General features: G+C 43.5%; 1 protein-coding gene across 5 annotated transcripts in view; it reads right to left on the bottom strand.

Annotated features, from left to right (window-relative positions):
- Positions 1 to 21,482, bottom strand: part of ETS1 (ETS proto-oncogene 1, transcription factor) — a 129,233-nt gene that overhangs the window by 64,694 nt on the left and 43,057 nt on the right. The window contains exon 1 of one of the 5 annotated variants that reach the window (XM_045080360.1): positions 1,503 to 1,929. The exons of 2 other annotated variants lie outside the window; for them this stretch is intronic. In XM_045080360.1, coding sequence (XP_044936295.1) covers positions 1,503 to 1,584 — 82 coding nt within the window. In that variant the 5' untranslated portion in view covers positions 1,585 to 1,929. Of the gene's footprint in view, positions 1 to 1,502; positions 1,930 to 21,482 lie in introns of those variants that run through there. 2 more of the 5 variants (XM_045080364.1, XM_045080362.1) reach the window with 2 other exon arrangements.

Raw genomic sequence — 21,482 nt, 5'->3', positions numbered from 1 at the left:
ATTAGTTGAGTTTATATCTTTGCTGGCAACTATCATTTCTTTGATACCTGGCTTGGTTCAACTGTGACTAACAGAATTCATTCTGGCTTTTTTGAACCCCAAACAAACCAGCACAGCGACATCATTTCTTAACTGTAGCTCTAAGTGCCTGAAATGTCTCCGCGGTTCTAGTTGATCTCAGCATTGCTCTGACCATGTCATCATCTTTGTGACAACAAACAAGCTTAGCCTTCTTTATGCACTTCCCAGCAGAACTCCGAATACTGGAGTTGAATGTCAGGGGGTCTAACAGGAGAGGACAGGGCCAGGTCTTCATTAGCATTTCGGGAAGCTCTCCAAAGGACAGAACATCAGCTTTGCTTGTGTTGGAAGTTTAAGCAGATGAAGAAAGGGTTAAAATAAGCAAGTGATGATGGTAGAGGCAAGGAAGTGTTAACCAAAGGCAAGACGGGCTAAACTTCTCAATAATCAGATACAACAGAGGAGCAGGTCACTGCAATTAATTATTTTCCAGAAAGCATCCCCTTCTCTGTGTATCTTATTATACATACCTTTACCTCTAAAATCACTAATCTCGAAAGGATAGTTGGCAGTTCCTTATTCTAAAAGAAAACATCTATTCTTCTCAAACCACCTTTATTCTAGGACTTCTGGACCCTGTGAAACTACCAATGAAAACTGATCCAATTTTAGGATCAAAAATTGTGTCTAAGACAAAATCAAATTTCTTGCCTATCCCCTTCTTCTAAATCCTTCAAAGAGTTGGATAACACCACCCACCAAAGACCCAAAGTCACGTTTGGGGTCAGGATGTTTTCCTTCTTGTAACATATCTTTGGCACCAGAGGACAAACGTATGGCAGACGAGAAAGCTTTGGATAAAGTAAGTAACCTGCATGAGTAGAATTGGGATGTTTCCAGAAGTTAAGATGATCATTTCAGTTCTCCTACCACCTCCTTGCCCTCAACCCAGAAAAGAGGAGCTAGATAGCAAAGGGACATGTGACAGGAGCTCAGGAAGGTAAGACGTTTGAAAATGTGCTTGTAGGCCGGCCAGTGAGACACTGTTTCAGCTCTTACTGCTCAGGGCCCTCCATCCAGCTCCAGTTCTGGGGGATGCAGAGACCGCGGCTGATGTCTTCTGCGCAGTGTCCATCCCCCCTAACGCTAAGGAATAAGGCCAGAGCATGCTCTCTCATTTGGAAAGATTAAAAAAAAAAAAAAAAAAAAAAGGCAGGAATAAGGGTGCTGGACATTCTATAAGCTTTTTCCCACTACTCACAAGAACACAGCTGTGAAAATAAATACCACCCCCCAAACAAGGATCTCAGGCCACCAACAGTCCTCCTTTTCTTCTCTACCTTGCTCCAGCTGCCACCAGCATCGCCTTGCTCAGGCAGAAACGCACTGCCTGGGAGGGAACAGCGGAAAGGGGGAGAAGCAGAGGGGACCCCGGCCTCTGGCCAAAAGCCGGCGTGGGGGCCTCGACAGTCACCACTCACCCGGGGAGGGGAAAAGCTCCAGATCGACTTTTTCCGTCTTGATGATGGTGAGAGTCGGTTTGAGATCGACGGCCGCCTTCATGGTGCCAGGAGTGGGGGGCAGACAGGCGTATAGCAAGTTTGCTGTTATTCTTGTTGTTTGTCTTTTTTACGGGGACTAGTAACAGGGGAAGGGGGACGGGGGAAACCCGATTTTCTTCCCTAAGATCTCAAATTCCCGCTGACTTTTCCCCGGAGCCCAGAAGGTGCGCGCCGGGCACTCTCTCCCGGGAAGTTGGCACTTTGCGGAGAAGTGCGCGCGCCCCGGGTCCCAGTTTCGCCTGCGCCTCGCCCCGCTTCTCCTCGTCCTCGCCCCGCTCCTCCTCTCCGCCGGCAGGCAGCTTCAGCTCGCTCTCGCTCTCCGGAGCCGCGCTCTCCCTCCCTCTCTCCCGCCTCTTTAGGGCGTTTCTCGCGGCGCCGAACCTCGGCCGCCGGGTCTGCGCGCCCGCCCCCCCACCATCCCCCAGGATCTTCGCGGGGAGGGGGGGGGGGCTAGGGGCGGGGCCGGCGGTTGGGGGCGGTCCGAGGGCGGGGCCGGATACCCGCGGCCAATCGACGGCGGCAGCCCGAAAACGAAAGGAAGATGGGGCGGAGCTCCGCGGCTACCAGCGCCCGCGCCCGCGCCCACTCTCTGCCCTGGCCCAGGCGCCCGGCTGCGGATGGCTGAGCGCGGAGCGGGCGGGACGCTGAGCCCGCTCCCCAGCCGGGAAGCGCCCAGAGCGCTCGAGCAGGCTGGGTGCAGAGGCTGCCGCGGCCCTTTCGGGAAAGTCCGTCTGATTCGCCACGCATTCTTGAGGACTTGGTCACCGGCTCCTGCCCCTCTTCCCAGTAGCAGCATAGTTTTCCGAGTGCGTGTACATCATTCATTCACAAAGACTGACACACAGGACGTGAGGCATGCGGAGGAAGGGGCGTGCGTGCGAGCGGCCGCAGGGGGTTCTCAAGCCCGTGTCCTCTAAAGGCTTTGGGAATCCTGGACTCTCGCCACGTAGTGAGTCAGGAATCGGTGCAGTGCTTCTAGAGCAGCCTTCGATTTTTCAGGGCCCCCCTACCCCCCGCGTGTCATGGTTAAGAAATTAGTTAAGATGGGACGCCTGGGTGGCTCAGTTGGTTAGGCGGCTACCTTCGGCTTGGGTCATGGTCCCGGCGTCCTGGGATGAGTCCCACATCGGGCTCCTTGCTTGGCAGGGAGCCTGCTTCTCCCTCTGCCTCTAGCCTGCCACTCTGTCTGCCTGTGCTTGTGCTCTGTATCTCTCTCTCTCTATAACAAATAAATAAAAATCTTAGAAAAAAAAAAAAGAAAGAAAGAAAGAAAGAAATTAGTTAAGAAAAGACGGAGGCAGCGTTCGTGAGCAGAATTCTCACTGCCCTTGAGAAGGATCAAGCCCAAAGCAGCCTCCTGGGGACCCCAAAACAAAGGCCCAAATGCTTTTTATGTATTATTGGGAGAGCAGAGAACAGGAATTCCCAAACTGGAATGCAGTCATGGGCTTCCATAAGCGTCCAGTTGACCTACAGCAGGGGTTGGGTGGAAGGGGAAGCTATTATTCTGTTCTTCTAATTATGTCACAGTTGGCCTTTTCTTTCACAGACTCTCCTCCACTAGATAAAACTGACAACCCTACTACAACCACCACCACCAGCAAAAAAAAAAAAAAAGCGGTGCAGAGGCTCTGTGGTTTTCAATTTCTGGAGTACATCATTCGCAGCTGTGACAGAATCAGTTCCCTGTCCCATTTGGGAATTCCAGACACTTTGGACACCATAACACAATCCCCAATAATTCATGACTTTGCATTAATAACGTTGGTTATCATGAGTGGAGCTAGTTGTTCTAATTAAGAGATCAACCAGTAAATCTAGAGGAACATACACAGACATACGTGTGCATAGCGAGAGCCAGACATTGAGATCTACCTTTGATTAACTAGAAGATTAAACAACAATCTTTCTGAACAACCTCAAAGGAAGCTATTTTTAATACTGTTTCCTAATTTCTAAGCCTCTGTTGAACTACCACCCCTTGCCTGCAACTGAGTTAGATCACTTTAACACACCTGCTTACCTTCACCTAATCCCAGTTTTGTCTCCTTAAAGCCTTGGTTAGCTTGCCTGTTTCCCACAGCAGATGAGAAAAGGAGCTCAGAACAGAAAATCAATCTCTGGTTCCAGGTTCAAACTTCAGATCATGCCCGTCCTTCAGTGACCAGGGAAAAATACTTGTATGTGACAATTCTAATTTTTGTAGGATTGTTGTATGTTTCCAAAAGGTATAAGAAAACAATGCTGGCCTCCAGATGACAAGAACAGACACTTCTGATCCTGGGAAAAGCCGGGAGAAAGGGATGGAAGGATGAACTGGATATTTACACGTCCGAAGGAGCCGCAGAGGAAAGGATCTTGAATCCATCCTGTGCTTTGCCTCCTCTGAATACATCAGCAAAAGAACTGAGCAAATCGAGAGCTGCTTTGGGGGAATCTTGTTTTATTGATGTTGTGTTAAGAAAATGCTGTTTTTTTTTTTAATCCAAGTGTAAGTACTTACTTTTCTACTTGCAAACGAAGCTGCCTCAGAGCCAGTCTTTTTTCTCTTCCCCTTAATCTTCCTCAGCTTTCTCCCCCAGACCAGCCTGAACCCTGCTGCCAACACCCTCCACCATCAGACACTAAAAGAACCCTCCAGAATCCAACCAGAAACACTTTCCACTCCAAGCCAGCAGTGGGGAAACTTATTCCTTTGGTTTTGCAACAATGATATCTCACCTAACTATCCATCACCCTTTGTAGCCCAGTCTTGCAGCACAGAAGCTCAAAATATGTGAAGGTCCAAATCAAGGAAGGGGATTATGTAAGACCGGAAGGTGGGGGAGATAGCCAGGGACCACCAAAGACCCCCAGGAAATCTCCTTGTACTTGAGGCTGATTGTGAACAGTGAAGTTATCACAAATCATGCATCTAACTTCAGATCTAACTGAAACTTTGCTTGGGACAAAGAGCACTGATGTAAACAAATTAAAATATGTTCACAAATGTGGGATATTAATAATCGAATCAGGCCTACAAGTATCAAATCAACACTGATAAATGAAATTTTCATTCCCTTTGCAACAGGAATAGATTCTTGTAAATCTTCTACGGACTTTAGAAGGCATTTCTCTCTTACCAGAGCCTAAAAAGCAATCTCTAGCCCAGTGCCTGACACATTGCAGACACTCAGGAAATATGTATTCAGTAATGAACTATCAACTTCCTGGTTACCAGGGGCATCTACCTTGCCACCAGTTTTCTATAAGGCAAAGGTTTAAGTGAGTTGTTTCTGCTATGGCTTGTGAAGAGGAACTAAACCATGTCAACCAGTCCACCCCTAGGTCGTTCCTTTGTCCTCCATGGCAGAGCAGAACTCCTATTCCCCAGCATTCATGTCCACTTGGATTCACTTGTGCTTCAGTTTCCCCACCAGCAAAACAAGAGCAGCTGGGCCTTGCCTTCCAGCTACTTAGGCAAGTGGTTTCAACTTGTTAGGCACTTGAGAAAAATCAACCAAGGAAATACTTCCTCGCTTATTTTTGTAATGCAACAGTTTGCTCCTCCTGCAATTGGGAGAAAACAGAATTGTATTTTTAAACATTCCTAAGACCTAGGGAATTACACCCAGCAAGTGCTAAAACTCCCTAAAAGAGGAAAATCATGTTAATGATTATCAAAACAGGGTTTCAAGAGTTGGGTGACCCGGATGTGAGGTTAGACATTAATGATATCAAGGAACTAGTCACATTCTTTATTAGAATCCCCTCACACGCATAGATGTCCAAAACACAAACTTTCTCTTTCCTACTCCGCCCCTCGACTCCACACTAGCCTCAATTAAAAAAGAAACAGAAAAATACACTAAGTTTCAAACAGTCATGGAAGACAGACTGTCCCTCTCCACAAGTGTGCCAGAAGTTTTTTGTCTCTTTCTTGAATCTTAAACTTCACCAAACCAAAGAACCTCTGAGTTTTGAGCTAAAATATGCTGTATTGGAGGTAGGTGCAAAAACACTCCGACCACTAACGGCTGATCCAGAACAAGTTTATGACTCACAGATGTTGATTTACTGGTTTAAATATAAGATTAAAAAAAAAAAAAAAAAAAGTCCTCCATTAACAACCTGTCTGAGTTGCGTTTGTGGTTGTTTTTTCTCTGAGAAAAGGCAACAGTCCCCGTCACACACAGGGACCTAGAAACAGGCCTCTGAAGCTTCTCTCTAAAGCAAGTGGTTTCTCCGTGATAAGTTGAGTTATTAAAAAAACACAGTGGGGCAGAAAACAGCCTGGGGCTTCGATATCTACCATTATCAAGCAGCAATAAAATGGCAAATTGGAGATCGAAAGGAAAATGGAAATAACTCTCTTAATTAAACTCTGATGCCAGAAAGCCTGAGGGTCAGCTTCAGAACCCAAGTGGCAGGCTCCGAGCTGTTGGGCTGTGGGCTGGCTCTGTGACCTCAGCAGAGCCACTTAACCTTTGTGTGTGACAACCTCATCTCTGTTTCAGGGAATAAAATCACCCCTGGCTCTCCCGACCATGTAATACACACTCATTAGCTATTGTTTAGAAGGTACAATAAACAATGGGCCACAAGAAGAGCCATAGTTAGGGGGAAGTGGGGGGGGGGGCAGGGTGAGGGAGGACTTGGGGGCAGCTTGGCCCCGGGAAAGCTTCCACAATCAGACAAAGATGAGAGTGAGCAGTGCGGGCTCTGGTGTTGGACTCCGGTTCAAACTCTAGCTCTACTGGCTGAATTCTTGCTCTGAAGTCACTTACCCTAAAACCTCAGCTCCTCCACACTCACGGCAGAGACAATAATAGCACCCCCCCTTTTAAGGTCATTTGGAAAAGTAAATGGGATAATGCATGCAAAGCACTTAGCACAGTGTCCAGGTCAGAAAACGTGCTCGGTTAAAACTAAATCATTGTTCCTGCTATTAAAATCCAGGATGAGGTAGAGTAGTCAAGAAATCCTGTTCCATCTCTAGGACCTTCTCAGAGTAACTTGGATCCTCTGTTTACCTGAACCGTCTTCAGGGAGAGATAGGGAGAATGATCTTGTTTAATTTAAAAATCTCTCCAGACCCCTATCTCACTCAGTTCCTGATTTGGGAACCTGCCCAGCTTTGGCCTCCTTTGAGAAATCCCAGCACCACCTGATTAGAAGAGAACACTGTAGATCTGTATGTGTTTTAAGTCATGGAAAACCCGTAGTTCAGATTCAGAAGGAAGAGCCTGTGGATGGTACCCGGTGGAGCTCTTGTCCAGGGCTTGGCTTTGTCCCATGATGGAGCTAGCTGGAGTCTCTTAGAGATTTCCAAGTCCAGCCCTCCTGCTCGCCAGAGGGAAAAAATGAGTTTGAGAGAGTAGGTCATTCAGCCCAGAGCCACACAGCCTGAAAAAGTCAATGTCAGTCCTACAACAGTATCCCCTAGACTGTAGTTCCGTCCGTGGCCATCTCCTTGGATCTATTGATACCACATTGGGGGAAGCCACACCATTCGGTATGGTCTGTTACTGGACACTCTCGAGACACAAAGCAGGACCCAGTGTACACAGAAACGGATAGATGATCGGCCTCAATTTCTAGAAATCTGACAGTGTTCTTTGCACCCGATGTGTTGTCTTTGGGCAAATGCAGTGCAGAATAACCATACCAGCATTCCCCGTGGGAGCCAGCTTGGCATGGACTGTGGGGAGAGAAAGGGTCTGGGTTGGCTCTATGGCTGTCTGCAGTTTCTTTAGACTGTAATTAGGAACCATTCAGCTGCATCTGCAGCCCCAACAATGTGGGATGGGTTGGCCTAATGCACAGACCAAGCGACACTATAAAATCCACGAGTTTAGACATCACGTATTACTCCAGCAGCAGATCGGGCTCTGCTCCCCCAGAAAGAAGTCAGGAGCTGCCTATCAAGCCTGCAGGGTTCCGAGGTTTCCTCCACACCCACACTGAGCCCATATCCTGGGATTGTTGCGCCCTCCTGGGCCTGGATAATGCAGAATGCAGGCTACCCTATGAGCCTTCAGGGACCGTGTAATTTGGATTCCAATTTAAATTGTCCTAAATTGGCCTCTTGAGGAGGTAGAGGGATGATAGCCTTAGTACAGGTAAAAGGAGAACCAGTGTTCTTTAATGACCTGCAGAAGCAGAGAAGGAGGGTCTTAGCAAGGAGCTCCATACCCCAGGAGTACAGAATCCTGGCCCCCTCCCCAGGCTGCAGGTGGTTTCTTCTGGTGGAAGGCTAAGGCCTTCCTCTGATCTTACCCTGCTTTTCTCTTGGGTTACAAAGACAACAGCAGACTTCAAAACAGATGTTCTCTGCAGTTGTGGTCTGAATCTTAAATTAAGATAATTTCATTGTGGACTCTTACCCCTTTTCCTCCCCCTTTCATTTTAAAATGCCAAGGCAATTGCCCCAAAAGACTAGCATTTACCACCCCCAGAGATGAAGGAACAGAGATAGGGTAGGGAATTTCTCCAGCCTGTTCCTGATGCTGGAAGGAAGGCAGAGGGAGCTGATAGCACCAGAAGAAGAAATTGTCCTGACAGGGGAAAAGGACAATGGTACAGGAGGAAGGACTAGGAAGGGAACTTCTCGGAGAACAAAGGAAGGACAATATGGGGTCAGGGGCAAGCATGAGGAAGTATAGTCCCAGCAGTTCTATGTCCTCGACATATGGGGATCCCTAAGATCTCAAAATTAAATTAAAGCCTGATAATGCATCCAGTATGGTCACAGAGCCCATTTCATGGTCCTGCATAGTCATCTGCTATGGAAGGACAATAAATCAAATCAATAGGAGGTTCTCTAGCTGGAAGAGTTGCACAGGATGGTGAGGGGAAGGGAGGGGAAAGGATCTACAGAAGATGCAAAGGGAAGGCCAAGCTGGAAATCGACCTCGAACACAGACTTTCCCCTACGTGGAAGTGGTGTATGTAAAGAATCTCCCACCCCACCCCCACAATGTTCTCCTCTTGTGCTCACCTAGTGAACATTTGAATGGTCATGTCTCCCTCCAATGCTCCCTAAAGGCAGCAACGGGTCTCAGCCATCACAACCTCCAGGGCCCAGCTCAAGAGGGCAGGAGCTTAATAAACTCCGCCAATGATTGAATTAATGAACAAATTAACTTCCTAACATTTCAAATATGGATCTTTAACTCAGATATCTGTCTTCCATCTAATTTACTTATTTGTTTCTTTCTTTGTTTCTTTAGTTTTGTCTAATGTACGACTCAAAGTTGCCGAAAGTTCAAGAATAAAGACCCAGCCATGTGATGCTTTTCCAACTGAAAATGTCTTTATGAAATTTTATTGTGCTCCTGTCCTCTCCGATCTCCTTTAAAGGAAAATATTGCTTAAGGTCAACATATTCATTTTATTTTTCATCTGAGCATATTCAGTATAGGTGTGAAAAATGGCATCTGGCTTACCACAAAGCCAACTAGTGGCTTTGTTGTCAGTCTGAACTTTATGCAACATATTGTCCGTAATCTCACTCTGCAGCTCAGAGGCAGTCTTCAGCGCTTTCTGAACTTTAAGTTGAATCTTCTATTTCACTGATTATCGTGAAGGTAAGATGCCCAACCGTTATTATATCCCTTATTTGTAAGAGTCCAGAAAATGCATGGACCCATTATCTCCACCTTTGTGTGAAAGTATAGACAGTCAGATGCTTACAGGGAGGCCAGTACCTGTTACAAATCCCCTTTACCTTGTCAAATTTGCTTTAACTGGTCAGGTTCCTGGAAGTATGGGCCATGCTGTAGGCATCCCCCAGAGTAAGAGAATAAGAGCAGAGAGGGAGTGAAAACAGGGAGGACAGAGGGAACTAACTGACCGACTAGCACTTAACAGACACACACACACACACACACACACACACACACACAACACCCTAAAGAAAGCCTAACCCCTCCTGCTGGCTGGACTGTGGCAGACCACTGTTCCTGTACATGGTTATATCTACTACTGGATAATGGAAGTGTTGCAACAGAAAATCAGCTGATCTTAAACCATAGAAACCAAGGAAATAACGGGTTTGGTCAGGGTCCACCTTTACCACCAAGCTATAAGGATCATGAACACACATTATTTTATATCACCTCAACTGGAAGATCTAGGTCCTTTTTTTTCTAGGGCCTATTATATGAGAAGAGGCCCAAGAAAAAATTCAGTAGGTTACACCAAGAACATCCTCCTAGCCAATAACTATAACACTCTGTGGGTCATCTACAAACATCTTACTCAGGAACATATTCCTGTCTCAGATTAAGCATCCTTCATTGAACATCATTGGGTCGTAAGGAATTCGTAAGAATACTACCTTTGGCCCCTGCTAAATCATGTAATATGGAGGGCTTTTTAAATTCCCTTGCTGTTTCAGACCCCCTCTTTGCACATGAACTGCCCTAAAAAATGTGCACAAAATCCAAGTTTCATAACCATTCAGGAGCACAAATCCATAAAAAGAACTCTAGGGTGTCCAGGGTAATTACTCATTTTTGGAATTGACTAAGTACCCAATATACTACTGATGGAAAGTTGACAGTTGAAAAACAGCCTCAAGAAGGGATATGTCAACTTCTCTGGGATTGCAGCTCACATGTAATGCTCTGCTCTTGAAGGGCGGAGAGATGAAGCCTTCTTTCACTTGCAAGGAGCCAGCTGTGCTCGCTTTGCATCTTACATCACCTCTTGGGAAAGAGTCAGGATGGAGTGGATGGTCCTGGCAATGACGCATGAGGCGGAGCAGACCCCAGCTCACATTTCATCTATCTGGATTGGCTTCTATACAATAAAAACCTTTCTTCCTCGGAGTCAGTGAAGAGGAGAGCAGCAAATCCGACACGTGTGACGTGCAAGAAGGCACCATTTAATCAGTCAGGCCTGTGAAGCACTTTCAAGCGTTCAGGGCTTGAAATGATAGGTAATGATAGGTAATGTGGGCACGAAGAAAGTAGAAAATAGAGAAGTTAATTCTTAATGGAAATGTATTTCATCAGACTGATCAGAAACATGTGTTTTCCCCAGACTGGGAAACCATCTTGAAAGACTTCATCACAAAAAGGCCTTGGGTGGGAAGGGCCACTAGGGACCTGCTGAGGAGGGGGCGGGGGAGGTGCAGCTGGGTGGGGAGCTGGCAACAGACTGTGAGAGAAAGAATAAACAGCAGTCAGCTCTCTGGTGGCACATTCCCAGGAGAGATCCCTTTCCAGGAATTAAAAATTCTAAATAATGTTGAGAATTGTCAAAAATCAAAAAGATTATGGACTTTTCTTTCAGGGAATTCCACGGCATTGAGAGAGCCAGATGGCTGGCAACAACGATTCCCAGATCTGGGAGAGGCCCAGCATCCACATGGATTCTTCAGTTTCAATGAGCTAACGTTTTCTGTCATGGAGAGTACTTTTTTTTTTTTTTTTTTTTTAACTGAATTGAATTGGGCTGAGGTGTAGAGGTAAAGAGACAATTCCAAATAAGTGTTCCTGCTTCCAAATAAGTGTTCCTGCTTCCAAATAAGTATTCCTGCTTCCAAATAGCCCAGGGGAGGACAGGCAGTTGCTCATCAAATCGACTCTCGAGCTTTGGTGTCTTAACTTCATAGAACGTGCTTAAGCTTAAAAACAACTGAGGAGGCAATGCTATAGAGTAGTTAAGAGCACAGGCTTGGCAGTAGACAGACAGAAGGTTGAGTTTCAGCGTGGCCCCCCTCCAGCTGTCAGTCCTTTGGCGTCAGAAAGCCTCATTCTTCATCTCTAGAATGGAGGCGATCACCATGCCCAGCTCAAAGAGTGGCACCAAAGATGGGATGAACGTGTGCCAGGTACTGTGCCCCGTGCCTGACCCAGAATGAGCCCTCGACAACACTTTGCTCCTCTCATTCGCTAGAAAAATCAGAATTGTGACTTTGGATTTGGTGAGCATAAAATTTTCAAAGAAGTTAATCCAAGTTGTGGTGTGCAATGTTCCCACAGTGGGATTAGGATATGGTGACCCCCTGTCTTGGTGTGTGCCATTAAATCCATAACATTATTATTAATAATAAAGATAATTTTAGGTCTAAATTTGCAAAGCACACCATCCTCTTGGATGAAAGGGGATTGGTTCCTGTTAGAGAGACATGACATAGGGGTCAGAAGTTCTAATCGTATGTTCACAGCTACATTACACATTAGCAGCAAAAAAGAAAATAATCACCCTTGGGCCTCTTCCAATATTGGACTGTCCCCACTCTGGGCTGCAGGTCTCAGACTCATTCCATGATTCTGTACCGCCTGAGCAAAATAAAAACTTGGCTTGTACCATCTTGCTTTCAAGCTGGTCCGTGACCCAGGAGGATCTCACGTACTATGTAATACATACCCTGTACCATGCTGTCGGAGGCATTCCTCCAGCCAGCCCCCATTGGGCAGTACCCCACCATATTCACTCTACAGAAGTCTTGTCTTGTGTTTTCCCATCTTACATTTCTCTAGGCTATCTGTCTCCTTTTCTGACAGCTAGAGTTTTCTAACAACTTGGGCTGCAACCCTGAACTTCAAACCTTCTATCGCGCCATACTCATGCATTTTAGTTACAAAATTCTGGACCCATGTAGCACTCCTTCAAGCTCGGACTTGAAGTGTTTTACTTGCTGGCATCAACAACCCCTGCTGACCAGTGGCCCAAAAGAGCCCAAGGAGAGGTAATTCATGTCGCCCCTTCTGCCGCCAGTCAGAGCCCTCATTGCTCTGTGTTGCCCAAGAGTACCCAGGTTTTCGTATTTCGGGGGCACCGGCTGCATAATTTGTATTCTGGCACCACCAGTGCCTGGCACCTGGCCACCCAGGCTGGTATATTAGAACACACATAGTCTCCTCAGTCGTTGCCTGCTCCATTTTGGCAAGATTAATGCCACATCATTGGGGAAAGTGGACTTAACTGGTTTTCTGGGGGTGTTTGGTTAAGCCACCCCCCCCCCCACTCCAAGTTGATTAAAGTGTAGCTTTGCCCTTTCCAACAACCGTGGCAAACAAATGATGGGGAAATACTCCAAAATGCACATGGCTGGGTCCTCTCGTTCTTTTTTTTTTTCCTAGTGACTTTGGGGAGGTTTGGGCACTGATCCTGCATACACAATACAGTTCTTGTTCTTCTTTTCTCTACAGAGCAGCCTTGAATAGCTCGGTCTAAAATTATAAGCAGGGGCAGCCCTAGGCTCAAAGAGATCAGAGCCCTCATGCTGGGTCTGAACAAAGACCTTGCTTTTCCCCAACAATTAGCCCTGTAAAAAAGGACATCTATCTCCCTCTATTAAAGCCACCACGTGCCTTCAAGTCAGCCCATTGTAAAGCTAATTAAATAACACGCCTCTCTCCCCATGCAGGTCTCCTGATTAGCTTTCCTCTGTCCAAGACCTCTCTGCGAGGCGCCTAGAGATATAGACAGGCCAGCATTAGCTCCCCCTTTGAAAAGCCATCTTATCAATATCGTTGAGTTTGCTCATGCTCCGTATTCTTCCATTAGCTTAGACTTTAGTCACCTCCACCTTCAAAGAATAGATACAATTTATTATGACCTTCTATTATTATTATCTGTTACTATTATTTAGCATTATTTTAAAAAATAATAATAAGCAACATGGGAGGGAGAAATTTCTGTCCCAGAAAGCTTTGGCGGGAATGCACCCACATCAGCCTGAAGGCACGGTCACTAGCCCCGGAGTGTAGAATGTATGAAGGACTTGCAACAGAAGTTGAAGAACCTGGGGAAGTCACCGTCATGCCAACCACAGGGGCCACAGCCCCGTCCCCATCACCCAAGTCCTCAGATGGGGATGACCAATGACGCAGGAGCGCTTGGAAAGGTACGCTATAGGAAAGTGGAGACAAGAGTTCAACCCAAATGTTGTAAACATGAAGTAGAAATAATGAATTTTGATCTTAATAATAATGAATAATGAATTCCTTCAAAGCCTGCTAAGCAGATAAAACCCAACCACAGCCGAAAAGACCAAAACTGGCCCCTGCCCGCCTTCCTGCCTTCCAGCCATGCTTCACCTTCTCTCTGGAAGAGGGACATTCTGCACTCCAGGGGACCCTCCTTGTGCAGATCCCTGGAACACACCCCAGTGCCTCATCCTTCTGTGCACTTCTACGGGCCTTGCCCTCTCCAGGAAGCCCTCGTCCCCCTGCCCCACTCATCTGTCAGGACAAAGCAGCAAACGCAACTCTCCCACCCCCCTACCCACTCTTTCCACTCGCTCACTCCCCCCTCCATCCCCACACCATGAAGGTCTCCTGGGCCTTCCTGGATAAAATCCGGCACTTCCACCTCTGCTCTCTCAGAACAAACTGCCTCCCAGGCAGGACCTACAGGCTTCCTTGACTGAGCATTTCCAACACTACTACTGATCACACACCTCAGCCCTTCAAGGGCAGGAACCATATTCAATTCAAGTGGTAATTTCCAGCTTAAGATACAGTGACTTGGACTTGGTGACATAGTAAATGCTTAATAAATGTTAAAAGAACAAATAACTGAAAAAAAAAATGAATGAAAGAAATAATGAATAAATAGATGCGTGAATAAAACTAGCGTCTGATATGAAATGTGATCAGATGTGGTAGCCTCAGGCCTGCTCCCAGCTTCACTCCACATGGCCCTGGGTGCTTGGAAAAGGTACTGTTATCTCAGGATGTGGTTCTCCATCCCTCTGAAATTGTCCGATCTGGGGGCGCCTGGATGGCTCAGTCATTTGAGCATCTCCCTCACAGTTTCGGGCCAGGTCAAGATCTCAGGGTGGTGAGTTCGAGTCCCACATTGGGCTGCATGCTCTGTGCACAGTGTGCTTGAGAGTCAATCTTTCCCTCTCTCTCTGCCCCTCCCCTGCAATCATGCACACACTTCTCTCAAATGAATAAAGTCGTAAAAAAAAAAAAGAAATTGTCAGATCTCATACACATGCATACTGATGCACATACTTCTCGGATACATTTTTTTTTTTTAATAATAGAATGGAAAGAGAGCAGGCCAGCCATTTTCTAAATCTGCTTAATAGTTCTAGAGCTTAACTTTTCAAACAAACTCTAGTCTTTGAGATCTCTAGCTCATTGAGTCACTGGACCATATAAATCTTCCTTTCCAAGTGTTTTTAAAAAGATTCACCAATCTTCTTGAATGTCTGATACTGATGAATGGGTAACTAAATAACAAAGTTAGCCCATATACATTTAAGTTTCCCAAGAAATACTCATAGAACTCCAAATTAGCAAAAGGACAGATGAATGGAAGGGGTCGGGGAAGGAAGGAAGGAAGGAAGGGAGGAAGGAAGGAAGGAAGGAAGGAACAGAGAGAAAAAGAAAGAAAGAATTAAAACATGTGGCAAGAGATTTTGAACTCTGCCAAATCCCCAAACATTTATAAATAGCCAAAGTCACGAAAAGATTACTATCTTTAAAACATAAAGCCTTGGGGGCCTGGCTGGCTCAGTCAGTTGAATAGTTTGACTCTTGATCTTGGGGTTGTGGATTCGAGTCCCACGTTGGGTATAAAGCTTACTTAAAATTTTTTTAAAAAAATAAATATATAAACAAACAAACATAAAACCTCACAAAACTCATTGTCTGATGATTTGTCTATAAAGTCACATCTAAGCATGATAAATTTGGGTTGGTTCTTTCTTTGTTATTTTTCCATCACAATCCCAACTTCTAAAAAAAATGTTTTTCCAACATTTGAGGGCACCTTCCATAGAGAGAGAAATCAAGGCATAAAGACAGACACAGAGGAAGATTCCATGGTCCTCCAGCAGCAAGAGATAACCATTTCAGCAAAAGAGTTATAACCTCAAACCTGAAACTGAGGGAGAAAACACTGTCATTCACTTGGCAGTGACTTTGTTCTGGCCAACTTCCTACTTGCTAAAGTGGAATGCCCACTTTATAATGATCATAATGGATTGAAAGCTGTAAAATTAGATTCTGGCTGGCAATAAGCTCTTTATTACAAGACCAGTGTTCTAACCCCTGAGCTATGGAGCCAAGCTCTTTATTACTTGACTTTACTACAATGTGCCTCCATTCTCAGATCTTGCCTTAAGGAAGACCCATCCTAGACCTCTAAGATATGTAAAAATAGGATAATAAATTAAGATAAATAGATCTACATTTCGATATAGATCTGACGCCTCAAGATACAGTTTGGTATGAATACAAAGCAGCCATTGAGCGTTGAGCGTGTAAAAATCACACCTGTTAATTTATCAAGGCCAGATCAAATAAACTACATGGCAGAAATAAACTATTAAAGCAAAGATAAATAGAAAACATGGTAGCAAGGGAAGAATGATTGGAAATAAATATAAGTGTGAATGCCACCACATTAATCAAAGAGAAATATCAGATGCATATAATCAATGCATTTTAAGCAAAGAGTAGGAACAAAAGATAAGAACTAGGTTTTGTAAATGTGAATACTGTCATGGAGATACTGAGTACAAGAATTAAGTACACTGGGTAAACACAATATTTTTAAGGTCCTAGACAATAGCATATTTTATGTGGGAGAGATATAACTGCTTTCTAAATCCAACTGAGGTTTTCAGCAATATTAAAAGCCATAAAATAGAAAAAGCAAGACACAAAAGAACCTTCTCTTTAGGAGGAGGAAGAGTTTGGAATTGATGGTATATTGCAGCCATGTTGATAGTTCATGTCAATACATTCCAGTTGGCAGGTTAATTAAGCAGTGACATCAGAGTAAGCTGGCCACATAACTCTGCAAATGGGATCCCTTAGGAGAGCCATCAGGCACCACCCATGTTGCTACCTTCACAAGGGTTTGGGTCATTTTAAATTCTTTATGTGTCAAGCCTCACAACTGAATGTGAGTAAACATGGCTCCTTTCCTCTGATTGAAGGAACAGCAGTACTGTCCCTTGCCTGATCTGGAAGGTCACAAAGCACTGCCATCGACGTCATGTCCCAGCACCTCAGAGATATGTCTAGGAGGAAGGCGTGCATCCCAGCCCTCAGCATGCCAGTGTCTGTCCAAGATGGAGAAATTCTCCACTGTTTTTGCTCAACTCTGATGCATAAGAGCTATGCAAAATACTGAAGACACACATTTGCTCAGTTTTTGCAAATTATTCTTATGTCCCACATCTCTCTCACCTACCACTTGGAATTCTTTAAGTGTGGTTTTTGCCACCAAGTCTTTTGTCTTCCTTTGTTGACTTCTTCTTAGACCTTTCCTCACTTATGTACCATAAACCATCTGAGTTCTTATTTTCCCACCAAGAAAGGGTGAGGGGGAAAAGGAGGGAAGGCATGGTGTGGTGGAGAAGAAATTATCAATGCATTAATTCCCACCCAACTTCACTCAGAATAGAAATAAGTGGAGCCATCATTGGGAGGTGGATTGAGTAGGGTCCCAAGTGATGCATCTGGTTGAGCTCAAGGATGAACCAGAGGAAGATGAAATCAGGGTCAGGATTAAGGGAGAGGGGAGGAAGAACTCAGCTCCCTTCCCATGGGAACTAAGAGGCAAGGGAAACTGACATGGAGTAAGCTCTGGGCTCAGAACATTCAATGTCTGCTACACATCTCCCTCACAGCTGCAGCCAGAAAACGTTGGGAAGCATTAGAAGTAACAACAGCTGGTCATAAAACACATATTTCTAAATTGTCTTTTTTCTATTTATATATGTAAACTGGGATTTTATAATAACATGTCCCAATAGTGACTTCAAGACAAGTAGGACCTACATTACAAAGGCATGAACAATACATTCTGGGAAATGTTCCATTTTTCGAAAGTCACATACCCCCTTCTTCACCAAGGGCCAAGAGAGCACCTGAAAGAAGAGACAGAGAAAAGAGGGAAGGGAAGAGAACTTGGGGGCTCAATCGCAGATATAATAACTTATCGACATCTCTACTCTAAGAGGGAGTTCCACTTCCCTTAGATTCACAGTGGTGATTCCTTCAAGATGCCCAAATCGAATATGCTAATTTTATTAAAAGTCCTATTTATCTAAAACTCTATAGATTCAGAGTATTTGCCAGACAACAGTTAGTGGCTTTTTCATTTTTTGAAATCTATCAAAAATAAGACCAAAAAAATAAGAAGAGAAAAATCAATATCTTAGAGAAACAAACATGCATTAAATGGGATTTATACAATTAAGTCACAAAATGAATTAATAAACTTTTCCTTAGAGAAGTCTGCTGATTTTTTTTTTTTTTTTTGGAGTTAAAGAAATTCTGGGAGATTTATTTATTTATTTATTAATCCTTTGCTTTATTGATTCCTTTTAACATTCCTAAGACTTAAAAACAATACACCAAGAAAGATAGAAAGAAACACACTGAAGTAACTTAAAAATAAAATACTGGGGGCACCTGGGTGGTTCAGTGGGTTAAAGCCTCTGCCTTCTGCTCAGTTCATGATCCCAGGATCCTGGGATTGAGCCCCACATCAGGCTCCCTGCTCAGAGGGAGCCTGCTTCCCTTCCTCTCTTTCTGTCTGCCTTTCTGCTTACTTGTGATCTCTGTCTGTCAAATAAATAAAATAAAAATCTTTAAAATAAATAAATAGAAATAAAAAAATAAAATACTGTTTGTTTTGGTTTCATCGTGATACAAGAGGTAAGGGGAAAGTGTTATGTTCCACTTTAGAGATGAGGAAATTGATAACTATTTAGCATAACTAGATTTTTAGATTTTGCATTCTTCACTAATTGCACATAGAGTGGTCGCTTTCTGCAGCCTTTTCCTCATAACTGTTATTTCATAGATCCTGTGCAAAGCTCAGCACAGAGTTTAATATCAGGCTACAGAGTCAGGCTAACCTGAGCTCAGAATTGGGGTGTGTAACTTAAGAACAATGCAACTTTTAGCAAGTTACTTCAACTATATAAAACTCAGCTTGCACCCCTATAAAATGAACTCTTCAGATTTTTTGGCAAGATTTAAATAAGATAATATATGTAAAATATTAAACAGTATCTGGCTCAAAATAAACAATAAATGACAATTTCTTTTCAGGTTAAAATTTTTAAAAATCACATTCGAAACCAGAATTGGAACTCAAGCACCCTCAACTCGCTAAATTCACTATCCATCGAAAAATACTCATCACAGTGAGCAATGTTGAAGAATCACTTGATGCAAATGAATACCTATGTTATAGATAAGAAATAAATAGGTGGCCTACATATTTAAAAATATGTGTTTACAAGAGTACCAAGACAATAGGATAAGAAAAATTTTTACTTAAGTAAACTCTGGTCTTCCCATGTGGGCCTCATACTCTTGACCCTGAGATCAAGAGCTACATACTCTACTGACTGAGCCAGCCTGGCACCCCAGGATAAGAAAAATCTTTTTACAAATAGTGCTGGGATAATGAGCTATACATATGCCAGAGAAAGAAATTGGACCTCTTACCTCACACTATGCACAAAAACTAACCCAAAATGGATCATAGATCTAAATGTAATAATTAAAGTCATAAAACTCTTAAAAGAAAATGTAAGAGTAAATCTTCATAACCAGGATTAGTCGATGGCTTCTCTGCTGTGACACCAAGAGCATGAAAAACCAAAGAAAAAATAGATAAATCAGGCTACCATAATGAAAAACACTGGTGCCACAAACCAAAACATCAAAAAAGTAAAAAGACAACCTATATTAAGGGAGAAAATATTTGCAAAGTATATATCTGATTAGGAACTTATACTCAGACTGTATAAAGAACTCTTATAACTCAGTAGTAAAAAGATAACCCAACTGAAAAGAAATGGGCAAAGATTTAAACAGACATTTCCCCAAATACAAATCGCCAATCAACAAGTGAAAAGGGGCTCAAGATCATTAGTCATTACGAAAAATCAAATCAAAACCAGAATGAAATACTATTTCAAGGTCACCATGAAAGTTATCAGATATTGGTGGAGGATGTGTAGAAATTGTCACCCTTGTACATTGTTGGCAAGAATGTAAAATGGTGCTGATACTTTGGATAACAGTCTGTTAGTTCCAGAAGTGTTACCCTATAACCCGGCATTTCCACTCCTAGGTATAAAGCCACGAGGAATGAAAACATAGTTTCACACAAAAACTTTTATGTGAATGTTCATAGCAACATTACATATCCCACACATAAAGTGAATACAGTTCAATTGTCTGTCAAATGATGGGTAAATAAAATGTAACATAACCATATAAAGGAATATTATTTGGTGACAAACAAGAACGAAATATTAATAAATGGTACAACATGGATAACCTTTGAAAATGCCAAAGAAGCCAGTCATGAAAGACCACATATTGTAAGACTGTATTTACAAGAGAAGGCCAAAAGGGGCAAATTTATAGACAAAAATTAGACTGGTAGTTACTAGTGTATAGGAGTAGGATGGATGAGGGAGGTGACTGCTAACAGGTATGGAATTTCCTTTAGGAGAAACAGAAACATTCTAGAATTAAATTATGTGCTATTTGTACAATATTGTGAATATATTAAAAACCCTTAAATTGTACACTTTAAATGGTCAAATTTATGGTATGTGAATTATTTCTCAATATTGTGAATATATTTAAAACCCTTAAATTGTATACTTTAAATGGTCAAATTTATAGTATGTGAATTATTTCTCAATAAAGTTCATCTCAACACTGTCTAAAAAAAAAAACAAAAACAAAAACAAAAAACAAAAAACCCTCTGCTTTTCCAGAGGTGAAGTCAAGACAAATAAAAGGGAGAGAAAGAATTTCCTATCATTCAGTAAAGCCTGCCCAGTGGAGTCTATGAACATCATCTCAAGACCATTTGCTTAACCAAAGTTCAGTGGAAAAACATCTAACATTTCCATGACCTTCTTTTCTAAACTTCCTAAGTGGCTCCGAGAAGAGCCTGCCCAGGGAAACTCCAAATGGAACCTAAAAATAATATCTCCTGGCTTTATAAACATCAGGAATGCTAATGAAGTGAGGAGCAGCAGACCTAATGAATGGAACATTTCCTTCAGGTTGGGAGGCCCAAGCAGAGTCTGAACTCATCTCTGAAGGCAGTCAGGAAGGCCCAGGAGGGGACAGATGAGGGCCAGGGAGGTGAAAATCAACACAGGGTGAAGAAGGAAAGAATAACAGTGAATGAGGATACATAAAGCAAAGCAAGAGTGACCGCTATTCTAAACATAAGTGAGACAACCCCCTTTCAAATCAAACTCCCCATCCTCTTTCTGCTGACCAAGTTTGGACAGATGAGTGCTCCTCGAGGCAAACACTCAGTATCTTCATTTTCACGTGATTTGCAAAGAGGCCAGAGAGGAAACTGTTTGCCTTGGTCTCTCCTTACTCTGGTGTGCAGTGGGAATATTCTTAAAATTCCCACTCTCCTGATGCTCACCTGGCTGCCCAGTGTGGGTATGTCAGTCTTAGCTTCCCATTCAGCTTATGTTGATGCTCCTTGAGGATGACCGTGCCATCCTACTTTGTATGCCCAATGCCTCATGCAGAATAAAAGGAACTTGTGTTGATTGATGTTGATTGATGACAGGCAGAATAAAAGTGTTCTACTCTAACCAAGACCCTAAACCAATCAAAAACCTTGAATTACCTCTGGCCCAGTTGAGGACCAAGGTACCAAGCACCCCACCAGTAGCTGTGATGCTTGGACAACCAGGATACAAATATTTATCACGTCCTTTGCTCTATAGCAAGTACTGGGCTAAACACAGGGAATATGGAAATAAATGGTACATTCCCTTGGCTTAAAGAGAGAGAAACTGAAAACAAAGAACCTTCTGGAACAATCTTTGGATTTTGTTCTGAAGAGTTTAAGGTGTGTGTTTTGTTTTGTTTTGTTTTAATTGAATAACTTCTTAACTGATTAACTGATTTTAAAATCCTGGGAAGT

The sequence above is a fragment of the Mustela putorius genome, unplaced genomic scaffold, assembly GCF_011764305.1.
Source record: "Mustela putorius furo isolate JIRA1106 unplaced genomic scaffold, ASM1176430v1.1 tig00000460_pilon_pilon_pilon, whole genome shotgun sequence".
NCBI classification, from domain to species: Eukaryota; Metazoa; Chordata; class Mammalia; order Carnivora; family Mustelidae; genus Mustela; species Mustela putorius.
This window is presented reverse-complemented; position numbering and strand designations above follow the sequence as displayed.